This window comes from Lissotriton helveticus, unplaced genomic scaffold (assembly GCF_964261635.1).
Source record: "Lissotriton helveticus unplaced genomic scaffold, aLisHel1.1 SCAFFOLD_1133, whole genome shotgun sequence".
Lineage (NCBI taxonomy): Eukaryota > Metazoa > Chordata > Amphibia > Caudata > Salamandridae > Lissotriton > Lissotriton helveticus.
In genome coordinates, this window is record NW_027612027.1 from 122,436 (window position 1) to 134,520 (window position 12,085).

At 51.5% G+C, this 12,085-nt stretch overlaps 1 protein-coding gene across 1 annotated transcript; it reads right to left on the reverse strand.

Annotated features, from left to right (window-relative positions):
• Positions 1-7,997: 7,997 nt before the first annotated feature.
• LOC144807594 (histone H1.01-like) lies at positions 7,998-8,715 on the reverse strand. The gene has a single exon (XM_078673234.1). It carries the CDS (start codon positions 8,669-8,671, stop codon positions 8,024-8,026), a length of 648 nt encoding a protein of 215 aa, XP_078529360.1. The 5' UTR covers positions 8,672-8,715; the 3' UTR covers positions 7,998-8,023.
• Between the last annotated feature and the right edge of the window lie 3,370 nt (positions 8,716-12,085).

A 12,085-nucleotide genomic window follows, 5' to 3' on the forward strand; every position in this document is an offset into this window, starting at 1 on the left:
GGTGTTAAAGCAAAACACTTTGCATGCCCATTAAAGTCTATTTCACCCCTTCACAGTATCAGGAAAGGCCTGCAAGGCCGTGTGCCTACTTCCAGCCTCCAGGCACCAATGTTACTGATACCTGTGACATGTGGTGGTGTTAAGCTTCAAGGGGATGAAGTCACACCTTCTACCCAGGGTTATGGAGCTCAGCGCAGGGTAAGAATTCAGGTTATCCCCCTGGCTTGAGGTGTTAAAGCAAAACACTTCACATGCCCTATAAAGTCTATTTCACCCCTTCACAGTATCAGGAAAGGCCTTGTGCCTTCTTCCAGCCTCTAGGCACCAATTTCACTGACACTTGTGACATTTGTAGGTGTTCAACTTCAAGGGGATGAAGTTGCACCTTCTACCCAGGGTTCTGGAACTCAGCGCAGGGTAAGATTCCAGGCTTCACCCCTGACTTGAGGTGTTAAAGCAAAACACTTCTCATGCCCAATAAAGTCTATTTCACCCCTCCACAGTATCAGGAAAGGCCTGCAAGGCCTTGGGCCTACTTCCAGCCTCCTGCCACCAATTATACCGATACCTGTGACATTTGGAGGTGTTAAGCTTCAAGGGGAAGAAGTCATATCTTCTACCCAGGGTTATGGAGCTCAGCGCAGGGTAAGAATTTGGGTTATCCCCCTGGCTGGAGGTGTTAAATTAAAACACTTCACATGCCCAATAAAGTCTGTTTCACCCCTTCACAGTATCAGGAAAGGCCTGCAAGGCCTTGGGCCTACTTCCAGCCTCCAGGCACCAATGTTACTGATACCTGTGACATGTGGTGGTGTTAAGCTTCAAGGGGATGAAGTCACACCTTCTACCCAGGGTTATGGAGCTCCGCGCAGGGTAAGAATTTAGGTCATCCCCCTGGCTGGAGGTGTTAAAGGAAAACACTTCACATGCCAAATAAAGTCTATTTCACCCCTCCACAGTATCAGGGAAGGCCTGCAAGGCCTTGTGCCTACTTCCAGCCTCCAGGCACCAATGTTACTGATACCTGTGACATTTGGTGGTGTTAAGCTTCAAGGGGAAGAAGTCACATCTTCTACCCAGGGTTATGGAGCTCAGCGCAGGGTAAGAATTTGGGTTATCCCCCTGGCTGGAGGTGTTAAATTAAAACACTTCACATGCCCAATAAAGTCTGTTTCACCCCTTCACAGTATCAGGAAAGGCCTGCAAGGCCTTGTGCCTACTTCCAGCCTCCAGGCACCAATGTTACTGATACCTGTGACATGTGGTGGTGTTAAGCTTCAAGGGGATGAAGTCACACCTTCTACCCAGGGTTATGGAGCTCAGTGCAGGGTAAGAATTCGGGTTATCCCCCTGGCTGGAGGTGTTAAAGCAAAACACTTCACATGCCCAATAAAGTCTATTTCACCCATTCACAGTATCAGGAAAGGCCTGCAAGGCCTTGGGCCTACTTCCAGACCCCAGGCACCTGTTTTTGTGATACTTGTGACATTTGGAGGTGTTCAGCTTCAAGGGGATGAAGTCACACCTTCTACCCAGGGTTATGGAGCTCCGCACGAGGTAAGATTTCAGGTATCACCCCTGCCTAGATGTGTGAAAACTCAAAACATCACATACACAACAAAGTGTATTTCCCTCCTTTACAGTTACAGGGAAAGGTCCGCAAGGCCTCTGGCCTACCTCCAGCCTCCAGGCAGCAGTTTTAATGAAACTTGTGACATTTGGCGGTGTTAAAGTTCAAGGGGACGAAGTTGTACCTTCTACCCAGGGTTATTGAGGTCAGCGCAGGGTAAGATTTCAGGTTATCACCCTGGCTGGAGGTGTTAAAGCAAAACACTTCACATGCCCAATAAAGTCTATTTCACCCCTTCACAGTATCAGGAAAGGCCTGCAAGTCCTTGTGCCTACTTCCAGCCTCCAGGCACCAATGTTACTGATACCTGTGACATGTGGTGGTGTTAAGCTTCAATGGGAAGAAGTCAAATCTTCTACCCAGGGTTATGGAGCTCAGCGCAGGGTAAGAATTTGGGTTATCCCCCTGGCTGGAGGTGTAAAATTAAAACACTTCACATGCCCAATAAAGTCTGTTTCACCCCTTCACAGTATCATGAAAGGCCTGCAAGGCCTTGTGCCTACTTCCAGCCTCCAGGCAACAATGTTACTGATACCTGTGACATGTGGTGGTGTTAAGCTTCAATGGGATGAAGTCACACCTTCTACCCAGGGTTATGGAGCTCAGTGCAGGGTAAGAATTCAGGTTATCCCCCTGGCTGGAGGTGTTTAAGCAAAACACCTCACATGCCCAGTACAGTGTATTTCACCCTTTCCCAGTATCAGTAAAGGCCTGCAAGGCCTTGTGCCTACTTCCAGCCTCCAGGCACCAATGTTACTGATACCTGTGACATTTGGTGGTGTTAAGCTTCAAGGGGATGAAGTCGCACCTTCTACCCAGGGTTATGGAGCTCCGCGCAGGGTAAGATTTCAGGCTTCACCCCAGGCTTAAGGCGTGAAAATAGAACAGTTACCATACACAACAATGTGTATTTCACCCATTCACAGTATCAGGAAAGGCCTGCAAGGCCTTGGGCCTACTTCCAGGCACCAATGTTACTGATACCTGTGACATTTGGTAGTGTTAAGCTTCAAGGGGATGAAGTCACACTTTCTACCTAGGGTTATGGAGCTCAGCACAGGGTAAGATTTTAGGTTATCCCCCTGGCTGGAGGTGTTTAAGCAAAACACCTCACATGCCCAGTACAGTGTATTTCACGCTTTCCCAGTATCAGGATAGTCCTGCAAGGCCTTGTGCCTACTTCCAGCCTCCAGGCACCAATGTGACTGATACCTGTGACATTTGGTGGTCTTAAGCTTCAAGGGGATGAAGTCACACTTTATACCCAGGGTTATGGAGCTCAGCGCAGGGTAAGATTTTAGGTTATCCCCCTGGCTGGAGTTGTTAAAGCAAAACACTTCACATGCCCAATAAAGTCTATTTCACCCCTTCACAGTATCAGGAAAGGGCTGCAAGGCCTTGGGCCTCCTTCCAGCCCCCAGGCACCTGTTTTTGTGATACTTGTGACATTTGGAGGTGCTCAGCTTCAAGGGGATGAAGTCACATCTTCTACCCAGGGTTATGGAGCTCAGCGCAGGGTAAGATTTCAGGTTATCCCCCTGGCTGGAGGTGTTAAAGGAAAACACTTTGCACGCCCATTGAAGTCTATTTCACCCCTTCACAGTATCAGGAAAGGCCTGCAAGGCCTTGTGCCTACTTCCAGCCTCCAGGCACCAATGTTACTGTTACCTGTGACATGTGGTGGGGTTAAGCTTCAAGGGGATTAAGTCACACCTTCTACCCAGGGTTATGGAGCTCAGCGCAGGGTAAGATTTCAGGTTATCCCCCTGGCTTGAGGTGTTAAAGCCAAACACTCCACATGCCCAATAAAGTCTATTTCACCTCTTCACAGTATCAGGAAAGGCCTGCAAGGCATTGGGCCTACTTCCAGCCTCCACGCACCAATGTTACTGATACCTGTGACATGTGGTGGTGTTAAGTTTCAAGGGGATGTAGTCACACCTTTTACCCAGGGTCATGGAGCTCAGCGCAGGGTAAGATTTCAGGTTATCCCCCTGGATTGAGGTGTTAAAGCCAAACACTCCACATGCCCAAGAAAGTCTATTTCACACCTTCACGGTATCAGGAAAGGCCTGCAAGGCCTTGGGCCTACTTCCAGCCTCCAGGCACCAATTTTACTGATACCTGTGACATTTGGTGGTGTTAAGCTTCAAGGGGACGAAGTCACACTTTCTATCCAGGGTTATGGAGCTCAGAGCAGGGTAAGATTTTAGGTAATCCACCTGGCTGGAGGTGTTTAAGCAAAACACCTCACACGCCCAGTACAGTGTATTTCACCCTTTCCCAGTATCAGGAAAGGCCTGCAAGGCCTTGTGCCTACTTCCAGCCTCCAGGCACCAATGTTACTGATACCTGTGACATTTGGTGGTGTTAAGCTTCAAGGGGATGAAGTCGCACCTTCTACCCAGGGTTATGGAGCTCCGCGCAGGGTAAGATTTCAGGCTTCACCCCAGGCTTAAGGCGTGAAAATAGAACAGTTACCATACACAACAATGTGTATTTCACCCATTCACAGTATCAGGAAAGGCCTGCAAGGCCTTGGGCCTACTTCCAGCCTCCAGGCACCAATGTTACTGATACCTGTGACATTTGGTAGTGTTAAGCTTCAAGGGGATGAAGTCACACTTTCTACCCAGGGTTATGGAGCTCAGCGCAGGGTAAGAATTCAGGTTATCCCCCTGGCTGGAGGTGTTAAAGCAAAACACTTCACATGCCCATTAAACTCTATTTCACCCCTTCACAGTATCAGGAAAGGCCTGCAAGGCCTTGGGCCTACTTCCAGCCTCCAGGCACCAATGTTACTGATACCTGTGACCTTTGGTGGTGTTAAGCTCCAAGGGGATGAAGTCGCACCTTCTACCCAGGGTTATGGAGCTCCGCGCAGGGTAAGATTTCAGGTTATCCCCCTGGCTGGAGGTGTTTAAGCAAAACACCTCACATGCCCAGTACAGTGTATTTAACCCTTTCCCAGTATCAGGAAAGGCCTGCAAGGCCTTGTGCCTACTTCCAGCCTCCAGGCACCAATGTTACTGATACCTGTGACATTTGGTGGTGTTAAGCTTCAATGGGAAGAAGTCAAATCTTCTACCCAGGGTTATGGAGCTCAGCGCAGGGTAAGAATTTGGGTTATCCCCCTGGCTGGAGGTGTAAAATTAAAACACTTCACATGCCCAATAAAGTCTGTTTCACCCCTTCACAGTATCATGAAAGGCCTGCAAGGCCTTGTGCCTACTTCCAGCCTCCAGGCAACAATGTTACTGATACCTGTGACATGTGGTGGTGTTAAGCTTCAATGGGATGAAGTCACACCTTCTACCCAGGGTTATGGAGCTCAGTGCAGGGTAAGAATTTGGGTTATCCCCCTGGCTGGAGGTGTTAAAGCAAAACACTTCACATGCCCAATAAAGTCTGTTTCACCCCTTCACAGTATCAGGAAAGGCCTGCAAGGCCTTGTGCCTACTTCCAGCCTCCAGGCACCAATGTTACTGATACCTGTGATATTTGGTGGTGTTAAGCTTCAAGGGGATGAAGTCACACCTTTTACCCAGGGTTATGGAGCTCAGCGCAGGGTAAGATTTCAGGTTATCGCCCTGGCTTGAGGTGTTAAAGCAAAACACTCCACATGCCAAATAAAGTCTATTTCACCCCTTCACAGTATCAGGAAAGGCCTGCAAGGCCTTGGGCCTACTTCCAGCCTCCAGGCACCAAAGTTACTGATACCTGTGACATTTGGTGGTGTTAAGCTTCAAGGGGAAGAAGTCACGCCTTCTACCCAGGGTTATGGAGCTCAGTGCAGGGTAAGAATTCAGGTTATCCCCCTGGCTGGAGGTGTTAAAGCAAAACACTTCACATGCCCATTAAAGTCTATTTCACCCCTTCACAGTATCAGGAAAGGCCTGCAAGGCCTTGTGCCTACTTCCAGCCTCCAGGCACCAATGTTACTGTTACCTGTGACATGTGGTGGTGTTAAGCTTCAAGGGGATGAAGTCACACCTTTTACCCAGGGTTATGGAGCTCAGCGCAGGGTAAGATTTCAGGTTATCCCCCTGGCTTGAGGTGTTAAAGCCAAACACTCCATATGCCCAATAAAGTCTATTTCACGCCTTCACAGTATCAGGAAAGGCCTGCAAGGCCTTGTGCCTACTTCCAGCCTCCAGGCACCAATGTTACTGATACCTGTGACATTTGGTGGTGTTAAGCTTCAAGGGGAAGAAGTCAAACCTTCTACCCAGGGTTATGGAGCTCAGCGCAGGGTAAGAATTCAGGTTATCCCCCTGGCTGGAGGTGTTAAAGCAAAACACTTTGCATGCCCATGGGCTTCCAGGCGCACCCCAACGAACACAACGGCTCTTTTAAGGGCCAACCACTTCCTCCCCTAAGAGCTAACGTGCTTCTATTATGACCGGAGAAATGTGTTTTGGAATATGTGTTTTATAAGGGTAATGTTAAGTGCAGAAAGGCCCGCTCTCACGGGGCTTGCTGCAGACCGAGGGCCGACAGCAGGCAACCCGTTCCGCCTCTTTAAATTAACATGTCTATATGAATGGGACCAAGTGTCACATGAGCACTGTAACGATGAGGTTCAATAAACCCACTGGGGAATTCACACATCTGCCCCCCCCCCCCCCGGGCTTATGGTTTTCCATGTTGGGGGCGAACAGTGTCTCTGTGAGCGGGTTTAACGTTGTGTTTGTACTTTTAAGACCCTGGGGAACGGCGTTAGTTCACCCCGGGGCAAACGTTCCCGAAATCAGACACACGAACCCGATGTACCGGGGACACAGATGCCCCTTAAGCGGTGGCTTGTGACCAGCGGATCCCTGCACAACCCCCTATAAAAAGGCTTTTTATTATTAGATGGACACATTGAACAGGCGTTTATGCACTGTGAACACAGAGTGCTCTGGTTAACCCAGAGCCGGTATAAGTTGCCCAGTGACCGTGGTACTCACAGCACACCCTCCCTAACCTGTAAAACACATGCCATGACAGATAAGAGAAGCTCGTAGGTGACAGGGTGGTGGCCCTTAAAAGAGCCGTTGTGGTGGTGGTTGTTCGGGTCGGTCCGTCTCCTTAGGCCCTCTCGCCTCGGATGCGACGGGCCAGCTGGATGTCCTTGGGCATGATGGTCACCCTCTTGGCGTGGATGGCGCACAGGTTGGTGTCCTCGAAGAGCCCGACCAGGTAGGCCTCGCTGACCTCCTGCAGGGCCATGACGGCGGAGCTCTGGAAGCGCAGGTCGGTCTTGAAGTCCTGGGCGATCTCCCTCACCAAGCGCTGGAAGGGCAGCTTGCGGATGAGGAGCTCGGTGGACTTCTGGTAGCGGCGGATCTCGCGGAGAGCCACGGTGCCTGGCCGGTAGCGGTGAGGCTTCTTGACTCCTCCGGTGGCAGGCGCGCTCTTGCGGGCTGCCTTGGTGGCCAGCTGCTTGCGGGGCGCTTTGCCGCCGGTGGACTTGCGGGCTGTCTGCTTGGTGCGGGCCATGGCGGGAGCGGTCTCTCTCAGCGAAGGCAGAGAAGAATGGCGTCTACCAGGGAAAGAGCCCTATTTATGCCCTCACAGACGGAGGGCTGCTCTGGTTGGCTGAGGAGACCGCCCCACGTTCGAAAATAGCCCGCGGTGTGCAACGATTGGATACTGAACTGGAGGCTGCAGCCTAGCTGTCCAATGAGCTGTGGATAAAAGAGACCCCCCCCCTTGGATGATGGCGCCGGAGCCCGCGCCTCGGTCAGCCTTTGTCTCCGTCCGTCCATCCACTTGTAGTCACGAGGACGACTCGACCCCGGTCAACCGGGAGAGGAGCCCGAGATGTCATAAGCACACTGCCCTTGGTCACTCTGGAACACGCCCCCGTTACCTGCGCTCGATTGAAAGTTCACAATCGTCTGCTTTATGCAGGCGCTATATCGAGTCTGCCCGGATACAGTGAAAGCACCAACACAAACACGTTTATAATAAACTGAGGTCTTATAACTCCCAGACCCGCTTTTTACCCTCACCCTGGAGCACGCAGTTACCTGCGCTCCAATTAAAGTTCACAATCATCTGCTTTATGCAGACACTATTTAGAGTCTGCCCGGGTACAGTGAAAGCACAGAGACACACACGTTATTGCACATGTATTATAAACGGAGGCCTTATAACTCCCGGACCCCCTTATTTTCTATGTAATAACGATTTCAATCCACGCAGCACCGAAAGAGCCGTTTATATGGCCAAGATCACACGCGGCACTCGCGTGTGGAAAAGTGCGCTATGGATGTATGGTGCGGTTTATTTTTGAGAAGTGGGGCCATTGGGTGGGTGCAAAGGTGGGGAGGAACACGCTCTCTTCTAGATAGGGTGGTGGCCCTTAAAAGAGCCGTTGTGTTTGCAGTGTCTCGGTGCCAGCCCTTACTTCTTCTTGGGCGCTGCCTTTTTGGGCTTCGCTGCTTTGGGCTTGGCTGCCTTGGGTTTGACTACCTTGGCAGGGCTTTTCTTGGCTACTTTGGGCTTCGCCGCCTTGGCTTTCGCTGGGCTCTTGGCAGCCTTCTTGGCAGGGGCAGCCTTGGGCTTCTTGGGGCTCTTGGCTGCTGCTGGCTTCTTGACCTTCTTCGGGCTCTTCTTGACCCCCGCGGGAGCCTTTTTGGGCTTCTTGGCGGCAGGGGCAGCTTTCTTGGCCGCTGGCTTCTTGGTCTTGGCAGCTGTCTTCTTGGCTGCCTTCTTGCCCTCCAGCTGCTTCTTGTTCACTTTGAAGGACCCGGAGGCCCCGGTGCCCTTCAGCTGGGCTAGGGCGCCTTTACTGACCAGGCTCTTCAGGGAGACCTTAACGCGGCCCTTGTTCTTGTCCGCATCGTAGCCGGCGGCGGTCAGCGCCTTCTTCAGAGCCACCAGGGAGACTCCCTTCCTCTCGGCCGAGGCGGTCACACACTTCAAAATCAGGTCGGACACGCTGGGACCGGAAGGCTTCTTGGCCTTGGAGGCCCCCGCTGCTTTCTTCTGCTTCTTCTTGGGGGCGACCTCAGCGGGAGGAGCCGCGGCGGCTGGAGCGGTTTCTGCCATTGCAATACGAGTCTCGGCGCTGTCACAGAACAGAAATGTACCTCCCGTCTGCTGTCTTGTTTTCGTCTGTCAGATTCCTTCTGACAGTGGTGAGTTTTTGGATACCGAGGCAGTAGCCTCATTACTCCACAATCGTTTTGAATTTTTTAGTCGCTGTTTAGATTGTCTTATTGATGTGTGACGCTTTGTCACAGTTGAGGTTGCATCACATGGTCATCTCAGTGATGGGCCGCGGGTAGCGGTCGATTGAGTATGCAGAATTGTCAGCATGTTTCCTCAGGGGGTCTTGTCTTTGTCCATCAAGTTCCTTCTGATAGTGTTGAGTTTTGGTTGCTTGCCGAGGCTATCATGCCATCTGGCAGCGGTGGGTTTTGTGTACCTGCCGGCGTTTGCCTTCAAGCAGTGCTGAGTTTTTGGATGCTGCGTTTCTGTTTCAGTTTCGCAAGGTTAGCGCTTCAATGGGACGCGGGTAGCGGTCAAATGGGTTCGTAGAGATGTCTGCGAGTTTCCTGATCAGTGGGTTTTCTTTTTGATCTAATCCTGTGTAGAATTTCCTGTTGAGTTTGAGGAGATGGTCGTCCAGCATCTCAATCCCTAAGTCTCTGTGGAGGTCTGCTGTTCGTGTGGGAGGAGCCAGCCCCTGATTGGTTCCGAGGAGTGAGGGCTGTGTGCGAGGCGCACTCGGCTCTCTGCTCCGAGCTGACTTTTGTGTTTCCTACTATCGGATTATCTAAGTTTTTAAACACAATCCGTTAAACACACGCTCCCATACACACATGAAAAGAAGCCCAACTTCAACCCCTTCCCGTGCCCTCCCCCGTTTCAGCCGACCCCGTCCTCAGAGGCTTGTAATCCGCCGTGAATCTCTGCCCTCCCCCGATGGCTGACGCCCCCGTGCCTTGAATCCCGGGCCCCGGGCCCCTTTCCCCCGATCCACCCTCGCGCTCTGAGGCCGGGAGCGGCGGCCCGCGGGCGGGAGGGGCCTCCTGCAGGGAGTGGGCCCTGTGGCGTCACAATGGGGCTCAGGGGGACGCGGGGAGCGCGTTCTGGAACGGGCCGAAGTAACACAGGGCTCCGCCGGCCGAGCGGGGGAGCGAAGACAACAACAGGGGGCCCCGGCCCGGGGGTCAGGGGGGCCCTCGCCGCGCGCCTGCACCCTCGGCTGTGGCACCCACGACTCGGGGGCAGCCGGGGGATTTTTACAAGCAGCGGGGCACGGGCCGGGCTCAAGACTCACGGGCATCACAAGGCGGCTGCGCGCTGGTAGCTTCACATGCAGCCAGAGGGCATTCACTGCCAAGCGCCGAGCTGGAGGAGACGGGGGCACACTAAACATAATAAACACACAGTGACACAATAGAGGCAGGCGGCCGAGTTAGACCTACATTGGCACCCAGCGTGAGAGCAGAAGGTGTGAAGGCACCTGAAATGGTGACCCCAGTACCTGCATGGAGGCACTCTGCTGAGCTGATGTTCACAGCTGGAGTTAGGTTTACATCTCAGGTGACATCTTTGGACGGGAACCGACCTTAACAACGCGGTCAAAACACCGCAGTACATTTCGATCGCTGCATTTACAACGCAAGTCTTTTCCACGACTTGCACGGGAGGGCGCACTAGACTATGGAATAGTGCGATTTACTATTCCAACACCTTCCCTACCTTACTTAGGCTGGAGTTCGAATAGTAAATCATACTATTCCTAAGTCTAGAGCGCCCTCCCGTGCAAGTCGTGGAAAGCGCCTAAAACAGCAATGTAATGTACCGCAATCTAATTGTTACATCATACATCCCACAGTACAGAGTGAGGCCTGTGACTATCAATGTTGTATTGAGCCCGATTGCTGGGGTGGGGACCACTCCTGAATCAAATGGCATGTCAAGAGTGCGACCTGCGCCGACAAATCAGATTCTGCGCCTGGCAGCCTGATTGAGGTCTACTGCTAATTACAGGTTTTCGCCTTATATGTAGGTAGAGGGAAACACAAATAAAACACTTCTCATAGTCCAAGACGTACATGAACACCATTCACAGTTTCAGATCTTAGCCTTCAGGTACCCTGGCCCATCCCTAGCTTCCAGGAACCTGTTTTAGTAATATATCTGATACTATGAGGTTTCCAGAATAAAGGGGACAACGTCAGCCCTTCTTCCCAGAGATATAGAGCTCCGCACAGGAAAATATTTCACGTCTTTCCCTGGGGTGGCGGTGTAAGAATAAAATACTTCACACGGCCCAAAACAGCACAAAATAACCCAGTCACCATATCAGAATAGAGCCTTCAGGGCTCTGGGGCATTTCTAGCCACCAGGGACCTGCTTTAGTGATATTTGTGACATTATGAGGTTTTCAGATTCAAGGGCACTAAGTCACTCTTTCTACCCAGGGATTTGGAGCTCCAGGCAGGGTAAGATTCAAGATTTCCCTCACGAGTGGAGGTGAAGAAATGAAAACACTTCACCTAGCCTAAAAGGTACATACACCCATTTGAAAGATCAGGCCTTGGCCTGCAGAGACATGGGCACATTTCTATCCACCAAACACATGTTTTAGTGATAAATGTGAAATTATGATGTGCTCAGCTGCAAGGGGACAATGGCACTCCGTCTACCCAGAACTACGGAGCTCTGCATAGGGTAAGATTTCAGCCTTGCCGCCTTGGATTTGAGGGAAGTGTTTTACTTCTCCGCCTCCTTCCAAGGGGAAAACCTGCGATCTCCCCCTGTGCATACTTCCATAGCCCTGGGTAGAAGGAGCAACTGTATCCCTTTGAAGATTAACACCTCCAAATGTTACATGTATCCCAAAAAATGGTGCCTGGAGGTTGGAAATAGGCCAAAGGCATTACAGGCCTTTCCCGACACTGCGAAGGGGAGAAATAGACCTTATTGGGCATGTGAAATGTTTTGCTTTAACACCTCCAGCCAGGGGGATACCCTGAATTCTTACCCTGCACTGAGCTCCATAACCCTGGGTTGAAGATGTGACTCCTTCCCCTTGAAGCTTAACACCACCAAATGTCACAGGTATCAGTAACATTGGTGCCTGGAGGCTGGAAGCAGGCCCAAGGCCTTGCAGGCCTTTCCTGATACCGTGTAGGTGTGAAATAGACATTCTTGGGCATGTGGAGTGTTTGGCTTTAACACCTCAAGCCAGGGGGATAACCTGAAATCTTACCCTGCGCTGAGCTCCATAACCCTGGGTAGAAGGTGGGACTTCTTCCCCTTGAAGCTTAACACCACCAAATGTCACAGGTATCAGTAACATTGGTGCCTGGAGGCTGGAAGTAGGCACAAGGCCTTGCAGGCCTTTCCTGATACTGGGAAAGGGTGAAATACACTGTACTGGGCATGTGAGGTGTTTTGCTTAAACACCTCCAGCCAGGGGGATAACCAAAAATCTTACCCTGCGCT

Bases quoted from the DNA above. Each gene is read 5' to 3' on its own strand.
- LOC144807594 (XM_078673234.1), bottom strand. From the start codon at position 8,671: ATGGCAGAAACCGCTCCAGCCGCCGCGGCTCCTCCCGCTGAGGTCGCC.